This window comes from Triticum aestivum, chromosome 2A, assembly GCF_018294505.1.
Source record: "Triticum aestivum cultivar Chinese Spring chromosome 2A, IWGSC CS RefSeq v2.1, whole genome shotgun sequence".
NCBI lineage: Eukaryota > Viridiplantae > Streptophyta > Magnoliopsida > Poales > Poaceae > Triticum > Triticum aestivum.
Window position 1 is genome coordinate 777,080,591 of NC_057797.1, and position 15,431 is coordinate 777,096,021.

Sequence of the window (15,431 nt, forward strand, 5' to 3'; positions counted from 1 at the left end):
ATTACAAAAATCTTTGATTCTTTAAAAACAGAATTTCATTTTTTTATTAATGTTATCATTTTTTTTAGAATTTAAAAAATTGTTCCATTTTAAAAATTCAAATATTTCAAATTTGATCAAAAATTATAAAACAAATTCGTTCTTATATATTTTTTGAAGTTTTAAAAAAATCATGTTTTTAGTTATTATATTTCAGAATTTCACTTTTTCAAAAAATGATTAAAAAATACATGAATTGTTTGGAATTTCTTTTTTTTCATGCTTTCAGAAAGTTCAAAACTTCAATTTTTGTTTAATTTTTCCAAAACTTGTTCAGAATTTCAAATTTTGTTTTCTTTTCCAGAAAATAAAATTTCAATCTTTAGGAAATATTCGAAAAAGTTCATAAATGTTTGACCCGCCTCTCTTGTCAGTTCATAAAGTCTCCGCACTACAAACAGTCATGAATGCTCACCAGCTTTAGTGGCTAGCAACAAGCAGTCTGAGATGAGCGATCGTGAGTTCGAACCCATGAGAATGCACTGCTATTTTAGAATTTTTTTACGCTGCACCGATTAGATTATAGTGCCATTCGCTACGACCCAGTTGGGCTTCTGTATGCGCCGTGCCGCTCTTTTGACGCAAAATGTGTCGTATAGGAGGTCCCCTTGGGGCGTGTATGGTTGCTCGTAAGCCCCGTGCTGGCTCTTGGGAGCAAATTTGGCCAGTTTGGTTAGTTGGGTTACATCATCAAAGTGGGCCACACAAACTTTGACGCACATCTCAGGCTAGCGCTCAAGGAACGCCTGAGTCGATTGTTTTCAGGGAGCCAGACTCACTACATGCAGGGAGAGAAAACATGGCGCGGGGATGGCACGAACACGCATGCGTCCCTCGGAAAAAATGGCTGGAGTAACTTTGTCACCTCCGGTTGATTCCCGCCTGTTACCCTATTTAACCCCCTTCGGCTCACCACCCCAACCCCCCTCCCCATCCTCAAGCTCTTTGTCCCGAGAAGCTTGTTCACCGATGAGCAGGCCGGTGGTGTTATCTTCTACGTCCATCGATGGTCGACGACGTCGATACTTCTTCCTCCTATTCTCCGACTTGTTTCCTTCCCCCTCCCCGCTCCCCCGATGGCTTTAAGTAGCATTACACCCTAGTTTTTGTAGCTTATATATGTGATCATTTGGTAGATTAGAGTAGATCTAAAGGTAGTATGACATGTTATGCAAGTACTGCTTCATGATGTTGGGTCAGGATGTGGTAGATCATATGCTAGTGGTGTTGTGTTGGTACTTGGTAGTATGGTAGATTTTGCTTGATTGCAGTGATGATGTTCATGGTGTTGTGGTAGATCGATGCTTATGTGCTAGTATTACATGTGTTTCCATGTCGGTTTTCACGCTAGTATTGTAGATGTGGTAGTGTGTTGAGCTTTATGATCAGTCCATGTGTAGTACAGTAAGTCATAGTGCGTTGAGCTTCATTATCAGTCCATGTCAATATGGTAGACGTGGTAGTGTGATGAGCTTCATGGTTAGTCCATTCTAGTATGCTAGTATGTTAGATGCATTGTTCTTGTTCAGCTAGTCCCGATGCTAACCATTGTAGGCAATCAATGGCGAAGAGTGTAAGTACAAAATAAATGGAGTTTGCCCTAAAAAATAAAAGAAATGTAAAACTAATCAGACGTCGAATTTATTAGCTCTTTTGACGTGGATTTTTTTGGTGTATTTTACTTACGTCCTTCAAATGGGAATACAAATAAAGATCTTACGATTCGTAAATGTTCATATGAAAAAGAAGAGAGAACATCAGAACAAGCAATATAATAATAAAAATAAATTCATCTGTCACAATAGTTACAATTACATGGCTATCCTTGGCCAATGGTCAACCCGCACAACACTGATAGCTAGAAAAAAATTAAAAGTTCAGACATGTTTTTTTAGGAATAAAAATAATAAGCCAGAACATGTTTTTTCAGAAGTAAAAAAAAATCAGAACATTTGCTATTTGGTTTTTGAGAATATAGTCAGAAAATTCGATTTTTTTTGGGAAACAAGTATTTGTTTTTGAGACAAGTAAGAACATTTGATGTGGGCACTAAACGGTAGGCAGGTCCAGTTAAAGCCCAAGAAGGAAAGACGGCCTAAATCACACGACCAGAAAATTCAATCGAGGGTTTCTCGTCGCCGCCGCGGCCACGACCGGATCTCGTCCTCCTCCCGGCCAGCAGACGGCGATGGCGGCGAGGGCGCTTGGGCTCGCCGGCCGAGCGCTCCTGCGGCCGCTCTCCTCACCGGGCGCCCAGCGGCTGCTATCCACTGACAAGGTACGTTCGCCAGCTCCCCATCCCTCCCTTCCTTCCATTGCATTTCCCCGCAAGAAACTCGATCCAGATCCATCTAACTCGCAATACGATGGTAGCGAGGTAGGTAGGCAGGTGAAGTGAATCTTGAAATGAAACAGAGAGATAGGATAGATTCGTGAGCTAGGCAAATGCGCGCGTGCTTCCTACCAATTCAACTGCGATGTTATTTCATTTCATGGGGAATGAATAGAAGAAGAAAACAGAGGTGTTCTTGCCATCATATATGTCCTTGTTTTTTTACTGCTGTTCTGAGGGTGCCGGCCCCTTTGCCATTGCCAACTAACCTACCAAATTAACTAAGTCCAGTGCTGTTGATGTTATTGACCACAAATGCTTGCTACTATAGCCATAAATCTTATTATTTGATCTTAATTCTTACAGCCGCATTGCTATATACTCCTGCTCTTTTACCCAGTTTTGCCTAGACATGAACAGAGTGGTCCATCTTGTTATCTGGTGCTTGATACAATTTGAATCTCGATTTGTGCTTTTGCAGAGCCCACTGCAGGGCCTTGCGAACGCCGGTGATCCGATGAGCCGCCTCATCATGCAAGCACGGAACCAGACTGGCGGCGGTTTTTCCCCTCACTTTGCTGAGAACGGATTCACCGCAGGCGGTGGCAGGATGGGTGGAAACGTGTTCACAGCCGGTGATGGCAGGATGGGTGGAAACGGATTCACAGCCGGTGATGGCAGGATGGGTGGAGTTGGATTCACAGTCGGTGATAGCAGGATGGGCGGAATTGGATTCACAGCCGGTGGTGCCAGGATGGGTGGAAACGGATTCACAGCTGGTGGCAGGTCGGGCCGGTTTAACATGGAAATGCTGCGGCCAGCAGGGGCTCCGCGAGTAAAGAGGGACGTTCTCCACGTCACGCTCAAGGGGAAGAAGACCTTTGTGACGGTGACGGACGTCAAGGGGAACAGGAAGGCTGGGGCTTCCGCTGGCTGCTTGGAGGATCGAAAGGGGCGGTCTCGTCTTGCTCGGTATGCTGGTGAAGCTACAGGGGAACACATGGGGCGAGTCGCCAGCAAGATTGGCCTAAAGTCGGTCGTCGTGAAGGTGAAAGGATACTCCTTTTTCAGGAAGAAGAAGAAGGTGATCATGGGCTTCGCGGACGGTTTCCGGGGCGAAAGAGTGAGAACCCCATCTCCTATCATGTACGTCCATGACGTGACCCAGCTCGCGCATAATGGATGCCGGCTGCCCAAAAAGGTAAGGAAGTAAGACTGATAATAGCCCCCAGCAAGAAGTGCGGAGATCAATATCCTGTCCCAAGGAGAAACAAATTAAGAACGATATGTATGTATCGACAGGTTTTGTAATAATGTCATGAGCCTGGAAGTATTTATGAATACTTATTAGACAGTCTTAGATTGGCTCTTGTAAGACAAACATTTTTGTCATTTCCTGTAATGTTGCTGAAGTGATGGATTTGTTTTGATATGGCATGGTTGCATTGCATGCAGTTCCCTCTCCTTTTGTGGAGCTCCTATATAGTTACAGCACTGCAAGTGTATGTGTTGAGAAGCTGCTAATTTCTTGTTTTTCAAGAAGAGAAAAAGTTTGAAGTCTTAAGTAATTTGGAAGGGTTGCATCCCTCTTCCACATTAAGATAATGTTCTGCTTTAATGGTTGGCTCTGTCCCCGTATTTTTCTTTTTTTATCCGACAAGAAAATATTCTGAGTTTTTTATAAAATTAAACTTTGTCTGCGATTCTTTCAAGCAAGACAAAATTCAAACTCTGTAGGCCAAAATATGCAGAACTCCCTTCATATTCCCTCTTCTCCTCTCACTAAAATTTATCTGTTGAGATCCCTTTTGCAGTTAATTAGAAGGGTGAATTAGTGGGTGGTTATTTAGAACTTAACTACTAGAATCTCTATGTAGTTAGAAGGAGTGACTTCTCTGGTTTTGAAGGTTCAGAGAAGAATGTAATATTGTGAAGGAACTGGGGGAAGATTAGTTGCAGCAAGGAAAACATATAATAGGATGTAATCTTGACAGTATCATACACAGACCATGCATGTAATAGGATGAATGATTCCATGATTTTATTAATGACAGTGTACCACATATATATCACTCAAAATTGCTACCAACTGCTTATGTTCATAATAGCAACGCCGAAAAAGAAGAAAGCATAGTTAACCCAGATTGCAACCAAAATGCTCACAACACTGAATTTTGGTGCACACACTACTGCATCCAATCATTCGGCTTGTACATGAATGCTTCCCTTCTGAGTATTATTATAAATCTTCATTAAGCTCCCGATCAATCCTTTTTCCACCAAGCCCATTCCATCCATCGTTGGCATATATAAATAGCATCTCCAGCCCCAGCATTGTACTTCACAAAATGGTGACGATATGACGGAACTCCTCACTGCCAAGGATTTGCTCTGCAAACATCCTATTCTGATCGACGTGGTAATGGTCCCCCTCGATACTACCAGCCTTGCTGACTGAATAGATATCATCAGTGTGAAGAGTCTCGGCATACGCCACTGGATCTACCACCATACGTTCAAGTGCAGTAGCATTCCCAAGGCTGTAGAGCGCCAGCTCGGCTAGCCCCAATACATCACAAAATCCAGACATGTGGACTCTCTTCAGGTGATGATGCAGAGGCCCTTGCACAGCCGTCACCATCCTCATAGTAGGAGGGCAAAATCTATCACGACCAACCTGCACACACATATATCCGTTAATTTTACTATAAATATTCTTCAGGGGGGCAGGGGTTAAACAGAAGCAACAGGCATAACTATCCTAATTAATGTGTTGAATTTTTTTTCATAATCAACAGTTAAATTACTTACATGCAGTTCTAATTCTTCTAAGAGAGGTGATAATTGCAAAAGATGAATAAACCCTATTGCCCAACTATCATCATATGGATCCCACCCGATCTCAAGGTTCATGTTCAGATGCCTCAAATTGATGAAGCTAGTCTGGTTTTCACTGAATCTTAGCACCTGGAAGAGAAACAGTGCACGGATACAAAATTAATAATTAAACTTTGTGATAGCAAAATTTTAAATAAAGTAAAACAAAGCACTTCTTTCTAGAGCAGACCTGGTCCAAATTCAAAAGTAGAAATAGTTTTTGCACATGAGGAAGAGCAAGCTCGGTGAAGGTGAAGGCCAAGTCATCAAAATCATAATCATTGAACTCTTGAGTCCTCATGTTTGATACAAAGGTTGCCTCCGACAACCTCAAGCAATCACTGAGCACAATTTGTGCGAGATCTTCGTCGAACTCAAATTTGGTAAGATTTGGAGCATGCAACTCTAACATTTCCAGTTCAGACCGGCGCACACGCAGGTACTGCAACCTGCACAGTTCCTGCCCTATGCGTAAACTTGACAAGGGGGAGCACCACTCTATGTCTATATGCTCGAGAAGAGCACAACTTAGCAACAGGCGCTGGAGATCGCCTCCACTGATGGACACCGTTTTTAGTGTGAGTTTCCTAAGGTTTGTGATACCGCAGAAACTGGGGGGCAGCTTTAACCATACATAGCCCAGAACAAGAGATGTGACACAAGAGCCACTTGGGCCGCTCAGCTTGCACAGCGGGAAAACATCCTTGTACTGGTCACATCCAGGGCCAGCGCAATCGATATCAAACGTGAAATCGAAAGCAATGTACTTGGCCCTTGACGCAATGGAAAAGTTAACCCATCTATCAATGTGATACTTATGCTTTCTGCGGAGAGCAAATTCGATAGCAAACTTGTCCAGCGTAGTCGTAGTTGTAGTGGAAGTAGACCACAGTGGGCGCAATACACTGTCCACATTGACGATGAATTCAGCAGTCCAGGATGCTCGTTTAGTATCCGTGTCTCTAATGATGGCATCAATGGTTTTGGTGAAGTCCGGATCTGGGTCAGTACTGATGCCAAAGGTGTCTTTGGTGAAGACCAGATCTGGGTGGCATATCCGCTGCTGTCTCCATTCACCAGAAAGCGTGCTCATCCTCACGACATCCTTGATTGACAACCGTGACAGTATGTCGCGCAAAACGTCCTGTAATGAGCACGAGAAGTCAAGTTGTGGCACCAATTCAACAGCCACGCTCCCCTTGCTAAGACTCTGCTTTTTAAAAGAGTCGGTAATACCCGACGTAAATAAGGCGTTGAGATCCTTACATAGGGTAGAAGTTGAAGCTGAATCTCTGCCACCTTAGGTTTCTCCACCCTACTGAAACCAGCGCTTTTGTTTTCGATCGAAAGTTCTTGGCTGCTCTGTTTCTCCATCAGAGTGGATCCGATAGATAGATCGATCTGCGTGGCAGCAAAGAAGAAGTACAAACCAGATAAATCTCACGGTGAATTGTTTCAGAAAGCAATCGTTATCATTGGTTTCGGCAAGCATCGTTATCATTGATATCAGAGAGGAACCGTGATCATGAATCCGGCCGACTCAACTCTGTTCTAGGACAAAACAGGTAACATAATTTGGCAACAAACTTGTATCAGGTATCTTCATTTTTGTAACTATATCTTACATTATAGGTTAATAGCCTTGGCTGGGAGAAGAATATAAATTAACCAGTAACCTGAAGTAACTTCATGTTTAAAATCAGCCTGAAGGAACAATGGGGATCGCTCATGTGAACATTCAAAAATTTGACAAGGGGATCGTAGGATCGGGATTGGAACTGGATAATAATTAACAAAGATCCTAGCCTCCATTCAGAAATCACCACACCAGATGAGGAATTGAGGAACGCGCCCATCAATTCTTAACAGGGATTAGAACTGAGGTACCTATGGGTGGAGTAGCGGCGACGGAGAAGGGAGCGCGAACAGGGAAGAACCTCTCCCAACGGGATCGCCGGAGCAAGGGAAAATCCCGCCGGCGAACACGCAGGAGCTCACCACCGCGCCATTAATCGCCTGGATCGAAGGTCGCCGCCGCGCTAACCCTAGCGGTGCTGGCAGCCGGGACGAAGAGGGAGAGAGATTAATCTGGGCCGCACATCTCAAATCCAACGTGGGCTATGTTCTCCCAACCTTTATCTCTGAGCAATTCTTGTTTCCAGTTTTTTCTTGTTTCAGATTTTTCTTTACCGTTCTTCCAAAATAAAGGCTATTTTTAGGCGGCTGCCACGCGGCATACAACTGATAATTAAGAGTTATAGCTGCCTTCATCACCGTCAGATGTGGACGTTCAATTGGCCTCCCCCATCGCAACACCGGTCGTGTTGGAAACCAATTGCAGCACTAACCATGTTGTGAACCCCACTCGTCATGCTGCGAGCCCCATCATTCGCTTTGAAGCATCCGCCGCCGACCATGAGAGCTCCTCTCTTCCTCATGTTCGCTTGGGGGATCATAGGCCACAAAGTTGGGCATCTAGCTTGTGGGAGAGAGACGCATCCATGACAGCTTCTACAAAGGTGGGAGAAGCCCTCGTCAGAGAGGATTCTAGAGGAGGGATCTAATGAAGAAGAGAGATAGGAGCAGAGACCACTGCACCTTATAGCACTGGTGACGGCGATAGCTTGCAACATCAATGGCCACAACTTTGCGAGTTGTGGGGGAGCAACCGAGAGGGGTTCGATGTTCGATTTGGATGGAGCAGTCGAGCTGTGAGGAGGAGGAAGACGAGGGAAGAGATAAGGTTGAGGGTGTTTGTGGTGAATACATGTCCAATGAAGGTGTTTGTGGAGCAGTCGACATGTTCAACAGTTAGGTGTGGCTGAGATGGATGTGTAGCCACACGAGGAAGGATAGAGTCCGGAATGATGATATACGAGATAGAGTTGGGGTAGTACCAATTGAAGAGAAGCTTGTCCAACATCGTCTGAGAATGTTTGGGCATATTCAGCGAATCACTGCAGGCCTCCAGAAGCTCCAGTGCATAGCAGACGGCTAAAGCGTGCAGTGAATGTCAAGAGAGGTCGGGGTAGACCGATTTTGACATGGGAGGAGTCCGTTAAGAGAGACCTGAAGGACTGGATTATCACCAAAGAACTAGCTATGGCACAGGGGTGCGTGAAAAGCTTGCTATCCATGTGACAGAGCAATGAGTTGGTCGCGAGATCTTATGGGTTTCACCTCTAGTGATCTACCTCAACTTATTTGGAACTAAAGGCTTTGTTATTGTTTTTTGTATCTAGAAACGGAGGGAGTAGAATTCTACAATCGAGGGTACCACATTTCAGGATGTCAAGCTCGCATCTGTTGTTGGCTTACCACACGGGAACATAGTGCATCACTTCTTTTGACTGCACAACATCGGATCCATGTGTCTCTCATCTTGTGGGGCGCCTAGTCTGTGCCATTTGGGGTTCATGGTGTGGGGCCACCATCACTGTTGTCACAAGCAAAACTAGGGTTAGATAGTCCGGCCCGATAACCCAAACCTAAAAGCATTACTTTTGAGCCGGGAATGGGCTCCAGTAATTTTATATTCTTAAAAAGATCAAACTAGGATTTTAACAAAATGTAGGCATAATATTATATTTTTATATTCCCAGAAAGATTAAACTAATATGTTTCAATATTCTCTTCTCCCCACCCCTCCATTTTCTTCTCAAATTTCTCCATTCAAAAATTTGAGTGGTTAGAAGGGGTTGAATTAGTAATTGGGAGGACATACCCAAATAAAAATCTGTACTGGTGTTAGAAGGGGCAGCTTCTTTGATTTTGTTGGTTCTGAATTGTGGTAATGCAAAGAATCGACGTTAGATCAATTGTAGGTAGAAAGCACTCACATCAATAACTCGATCTTGGTTAATTGCCCAATTTTATTATCAAAAGAGTATTACCACATACCATAGTTTGAGGCTTCAGTTCATACAACCAAATTTCATAACTCCAAAACGCAGCCTAACCGAGAGCGCGATCAAAATACAAAAAGAATCACTGTATTCCTGACGACATACTAATACTACTTGTCTGTAATCAATCAGCTTGTGCATGCCTGTCTAAAGCATTTCTTACAGGGTTCAGGAATGAATCTCAAAAGGGAAGGGAAAGAAGCTCCCGATCTATTTTCCAGCATGCCGATTTCCTCATCCACATTGGTAGATAGGATGTCCAGTTCTAGCATAGTACTCATAAAATGGTGAGGACGTGACAAAACTCCTCTTTATCAAGGTTATTTTTTGCAAACATCCTCTTCTTGCCTACGCATTTCTGAGTCCCGTCGGTTGGAAAAACAATCTCTTCACTGCTACCGGCATTGCTGACCGAACAGAAACATTCGGTCAACGCATTATCCATCATCCCTGCCACAAGATCTACTACCATACGTTGAAGCGCAGTAGCATTCCTAAGGATGTAGAGCGCCAGCTCGGCTAGCCCCAATACATCACAAAATCCAGACATGTAGACACTCCTGAGATGACGATGCGGAGGCCCTTGCACCGCTAACACTGTCCTCGGATTTTCGGAGCAAAATCTATCACGATCCATCTGCACGGGTACATCCATTAATTTCAATATACATCTTTGTTCGAGTGGACAGAACACGCAGGAAAATACCATAACTAAGAGTGACCACTTACATGCACTTCCAGTTCTTCTAAGAGAGGTGCTAATTCCAAGAGATTAACAAACCCCATAACCCAGCTATCATCATATGGACTGAGAAAGACATCAAGGTTCATGTTCAGATGCCTCAAAGTCATGAAGCAATCGCGGGTGTTACTGAATCTTTGCACCTGGAACAGAAATAATGCATGGCCACTCAACAAATATTTAATTTTGAATCGATCGATATGGCAGGTAAACAAACAACTGAATGTAAATATCATGAAGGTGAAATTGGAGAACGAAATAAGGAGCTCGTTTCTAGAGCGTACCTGATTAACGGTCAAAAGTAGAAGTAGCGTGTGCACATGAGGAAGAGCAGTTGGAAGCTCGGTAAAGATATAATCCAAAACATCATCATAACCATCAAGCACTCTGAAGTTTGACACGAAAATTGCCTCTGACAACTTTGAAGATTCACTGAGCACAGTTTGCATCAGATAGTCATCAAACTCAAATTTGGTAAGATTTGGAGCATGTAACTCTATCATTTTCAGTCCACAACGGCGCACACGCAGGTACTGCAACCTGCAGAGTTCCTGTCCTGTGCGTAAACTTGACAAGGAGTCGCACCGCTCTATGTTTATACTCTCAAGAAGGGCACAACTTAGCAACAGGCACCGGAGATCATCATCACTAATGGACACCGTATTTAGTGTGAGTTTCCTAAGGTTTATGATGCCACTGAAACTGGGGGGGGCAGCTTTAACAATACATAGCCCAGAACAAGAGATGTGACACAAGAGCCGCTTGGGCCACTGAGCCTGCACATCGGGAAAACATACTTGTACTGGTCACATCCAGGGCCAAAGAAATTGACATCAAACGTGAAATCAAAAGCAATGTGTTTGGCCCTTGACGCAATGGAAAAGCTAACCCATCTATCAATGTGATACTTGTGCATTCTGCGAAGGCCAAATTCGACAGCAAACTTGTCCAGTGTAGTCGTAGTTGTAGTACAAGTAGACCACAGTGGGTGCAATACACTGTCCACATTGGTGATGAATTCAGCAGCCCAGGATGCTCGTTTAGTATCCATGTCTTTAATGATGCTAAAGAAGTCTTTGGAGACCAGATCTGGGTTAGTATTCGTGTCTGTACTGATGCCAAAGGTGTGTTTGGTGAAGACCAGTTCTGGGTGGCATATCCGTAGCAGTTTCCATTCAAGAGAAAGTGTGCTCATCCTTACGACATCTTTGATCGACAACCGTGACAGTATGTCGCGCAGAACGTCCTGTAATGAGCATAAGCAGTCAAGTTCTCCCCTTGCTAAGATTGTGATTTTTAAATAAATAAGGAGTTTCGATCCTTACATAGGGTAGAAGTTGAAGCTCCACTGTTGCCAGTTTCGGTTTCTGAACCCTACTGAAACCCGCGACGTTGCTTTCGCTCAAAAGTTCTTGGCTGCTTTGTTTGTCCATCTGAGCGGATCCGATAGATAGATGCATCTGCGTGGCAGCAAACAAGAAGTGCAAACTAGATAAAGCCGACTGTCAATTTTTTCAGCAAGCATCGTTATCACTGATTTCTGCAAGCATCACTATCATTGGTTTGATATTTGAGCAAGCAATCGTGACCGTGAATCCCGCCAACCCAACTCTGTTCTATGACAAAACAGAGAACATAATTTGACAAAAACTTGTATCAAGTATCTTACATTACAGGACTTATCTTTTCATTTATGTAACTCTATCTTGCATTACAGGTTACGTGAGGCCAAATTTCGTGTTTTGACCCTTTTTGCAAACAAAATCGGGATCTAACCCCAGTTCGGAAAAATTTCGGGATCTGACCCTTTTGCCTACCGCCAGAGGGCCTGGCGGTAGGGTTGCGTGTCCTACCGCCGTACCCTACGGCGGTAGGCCCTTTGACGGCGACTGACGGCCGTTGGCAGGTGCTGACGTGGAAAAGGGCCTACCGCCATCCCCTACGGCGGTAGGTTACTGAAGCCTACCGCCATACCCTCTGGCGATAGGGTCCTGTGTTGTGAATAAGGTGGGGAGGGGCCGGTTTGTGGGCCCCACCACCACTCCTCTTCCCCACTCTTCTTCTTCCCCGTGCTCAGCTCCTCTTCCCCCTCTCTCCCCCTCACAAACCCCCCCTAGATCCACTCCATTTGCTTGGGATTTCATCGGTGGATCCGGAGCATTTTCATCACCCAAGGTGGCTCTCTCATTTCCCCTCATTTTGATTGGTTGATATCTTTGTTTACTTTGCATTTGCTCATTTGATTGCAAACCCTAGCTCATCATTTTAGTGTGGTCTAATCAATTACTATGATCCATTTAGGTTTATGTTTGTGATTTCCTTATGTATGATGTGCTTAGAATTGCTTGTAGAAAAGTTTGTGTGCCTAGATCTAGTGCTAATCTTAATGTATATAATGAGGATTAGGTTAGGCTTAAGAAAGCAATTAAAGCTAAGTTACTTTAATAGCAACTTTTCGAATTGTAGGATGGCACCGTTCGTTTTCTTTGAAACTTCTGCTGAGGCGGCGGCGAACCGTGAACGCGAATTGATTGAGGAAAAGATGAACTTGTGGATCGAAGCCATTGATGCGTTGAATGCGGAGTGTAGGGCCTTTTCATATAATTATTTCAATAAAGACCGTTCCGAAAATTTTATAACCAAAAAGGAGAGGCTGATGAAGAAGCTCAAGACGGCGGCAACGGCTGTTCGAAGAAAGGTTTCAAAGATGCTTGGAGGAAGAGCGTCGTCAAAAAGAGAGGATGGAGCGGAAGCAACGCGAGGAGGAGAAGGCACGCCAAGCGAAGCTTGCTCGTGAGGAGGAGAGGGCAAGAAAGCTTGCAAGAGCTCGCAAGGCACAAGAGGAGGATGAGGCACGTGACAGGAAGGGGAAATGGCCCCGTATGACTCAGTAAAGCCTTCGCTTCGGTGGACTCGTCATGTAACCGGATGAAGCCATGCAGAATTTATCATGAACTATGTAATACTAAGGCAAAAAGCCATGTGTCGTCAACTTGTCATGAATGAATTTGCCATTTGTATTGAATTTGGTGTGAAGATGTTTGCAATGTGTTGTGAATGAATTTAGTTTGTTACTATATTCTGGGATTTGTCATGATTTTTATTGAAAAACTATTGTGCTGGGAAGAGAACTGGGATAGAACAGAACAGAGTGCTCTGTTTTCGGAGTTACAACCCTACCGCCAGAGGCCATGGCGGTAGGGTGCTGGACCCTACCGCCAGGTTGCATGGCGGTAGGGGGGGCAAAGTTTCTGTGACGAAGAAAACAAAACCATTGGCGATAGGACCAGACCCTACCGCCAGAGGCCATGGCGGTAGGGTGCTGGACCTTACCGCCAGATGCCATGGCGGTAGGGGGGCAAATGTTCTGTGACGAGAAACGCCAGTGCCCTGGCGGTAGGGTTGACCCTACCGCCATTGGCTGTGGCGGTAGGGTCCCCCCTACCGCCAGGGCGCTGGTTTTTCTCGTCACAGAACATTTGCCCCCCTACCGCCATGGCATTTGGCGGTAAGGTCCAGCACCCTACCGCCACAGGCCATGGCGGTAGGGTCTGGTCACTCCTCTCCCCTGTTTCGCCCCATATGTGTCGAATGTTAGCATAATATACCCAATTCTATCAAATATTAGAATGACCATCTCGCAAGCACATACATAACTCAACTCAACATAGTTCATTACATTCACGAATAACAAATGTTCAAACTTATTAAAACATGACCCGGTTCGGATGACATCGTTTGAAACTAATAACTCATGCTCAACGGCACATTTTCTAAACAGGTAACATATTTCTCATACTTATCAGACGTTCAATTTGATCATCACGCGCTTGATTACGCTTCAGTTGAAAGTCTGTGGATCCTGCCCAATGACCCAACACACCATTCGTTTCATGGAACCAAGACCATGCAGCACGACGAGCGGGATTCTCTGACACGCCCTGTTTGATTGCCCATCCTATGACCTGCCCGGGTTTCCTCAAGTCCATCTCACGGAATTCTTCTTTGCCTGCAGTGAACGCAATCTCAATTGCCAAAGCGTGTCTGCAAGCATATTCCCGGTCTTGCAGCTGATCAAGCATCCTCTCTTTCTCCTTCACAAGCTTTCGGAATGCTTTTTTCTCCTTAGCATCAGAAGGTTCCTCGATAAAGTGATACTTTCTGAAATCCTTCATGGCCGCATTTGCCTCATCACAACTCTTCAACCATGCATCACATTCCTTCTTCAAGCAACGGTGTCGCTCCGCCATGATCTTTTGACACGCTAAGTTCATAGTCATGGATCGACTGTCCATCCTACATGAATATACGGGTTTAAGATGACATAAACAAAAACATAAAATAAATTAAGTAGAGTACAACACTCGGTTACTTGATAGGACATTCAACACTAAGTTCTTAATGAGTTCAAATGTTAAGGGTACAAGTCATAGTAGTTCAAACGACGACCAAGCATAGGGTACATATCATTACAGTCCAAATGACAAAGATTACATAGCCTCATGCAATTCTATGCGGCGTACGGTCCCGGGTTGCAACAAATAACATCATTTCTTTCTTTGACCCATGCCCAACGAGATGCCCGGTTCTCATCCGACGAGAATGGTTGGCGAACTAACCAATCAATGACCTGACCATGATTGCCCATGTCTATCTCAGCATATTCTGCCGTTATCGCACACAACGTAATTTGCATTGCAAGATCACGCCTACAATTTTTTTCCGCCGTCTTGAGCTTCTTCATCAGCCTCTCCTTTTTGGTTATAAAATTTTCGGAACGGTCTTTATTGAAATAATTATATGAAAGGGCCCTACACTCCGTATTCAACGCATCAATGACTTTGATCCACAAATTCATCTTTTCCTCAATCAATTCGCGTTCACGGTTCGCCGCCGCCTTAGCAGAAGTTTCAAAGAAAACGAACGGTGCCATCCTACAATTCGAAAAGTTGCTATTAAAGTAAGTTAGCTTTAATTGCTTTCTTAAGCCTAACCTAATCCTCATTATGTACATTAAGATTAGCACTAGATCTAGGCACACAAACTTTTCTACAAGCAATTCTAAGCACATCATACATAAGGAAATCACAAACATAAACCTAAATGGATCATAGTAATTGATTAGACCACACTAAAATGATGAGCTAGGGTTTGCAATCAAATGAGCAAATGCAAAGTAAACAAAGATATCAACCAATTAAAATGAGGGGAAATGAGAGAGCCACCTTGGGTGATGAAAATGCTCCGGATCCACCGATGAAATCCCAAGCAAATGGAGTGGATCTAGGGGGGGTTTGTGAGGGGGAGAGAGGGGGAAGAGGAGCTGAGCACGGGGAAGAAGAAGAGTGGGGAAGAGTAGTGGTGGTGGGGCCCACAAACCAGCCCCTCCCCACCTTATCCACAACACAGGACCCTACCGCCAGAGGGTATGGCGGTAGGCTTCAGTAATCTACCGCCGTAGGGGATGGCGGTAGGCCCTTTTCCACGTCAGCACCTGCCAATGGCCGTCAGTCGCCGTCAAAGGGCCTACCGTCGT

At 44.4% G+C, this 15,431-nt stretch overlaps 2 protein-coding genes and 1 pseudogene across 3 annotated transcripts in view; 1 reads left to right on the top strand and 2 right to left on the bottom strand.

The window, feature by feature from the left end:
• Positions 1-2,098: 2,098 nt before the first annotated feature.
• Positions 2,099-3,803, top strand: LOC123191153 (rRNA 2'-O-methyltransferase fibrillarin 2). The gene is made up of 2 exons (XM_044603939.1): positions 2,099-2,317; positions 2,853-3,803. Exons 1-2 carry the CDS (start codon positions 2,228-2,230, stop codon positions 3,582-3,584), a joined length of 822 nt encoding a protein of 273 aa, XP_044459874.1. The 5' UTR covers positions 2,099-2,227; the 3' UTR covers positions 3,585-3,803.
• A 587-nt stretch (positions 3,804-4,390) lies between these two features.
• Positions 4,391-15,431, bottom strand: part of LOC123191152 (uncharacterized) — a 28,695-nt gene continuing 17,654 nt past the window's right edge. The window contains exons 1-5 of one of the 2 annotated variants that reach the window (XM_044603936.1): positions 7,136-7,366; positions 6,515-6,649; positions 5,439-6,392; positions 5,183-5,338; positions 4,391-5,048 (exon numbers count right to left, since the gene is read on the bottom strand). In XM_044603936.1, coding sequence (XP_044459871.1) covers positions 4,713-5,048; positions 5,183-5,338; positions 5,439-6,392; positions 6,515-6,622 — 1,554 coding nt within the window. In that variant the 5' untranslated portion in view covers positions 6,623-6,649; positions 7,136-7,366 and the 3' untranslated portion in view covers positions 4,391-4,712. Of the gene's footprint in view, positions 5,049-5,182; positions 5,339-5,438; positions 6,393-6,514; positions 6,650-7,135; positions 7,367-15,431 lie in introns of those variants that run through there. The other variant, XM_044603938.1, reaches the window with a different exon arrangement.
• Positions 9,431-14,070, bottom strand: LOC123038287 (uncharacterized; annotated as a pseudogene).

Coding starts and splice junctions, on each gene's coding strand:
- LOC123191153 (XM_044603939.1), top strand. CDS start 2,228: ATGGCGGCGAGGGCGCTTGGGCTCGCCGGCCGAGCGCTCCTGCGGCCG. Junction 2,318..2,852: donor GGCTGCTATCCACTGACAAG/GTACGTTCGCCA, acceptor GTGCTTTTGCAG/AGCCCACTGCAGGGCCTTGC.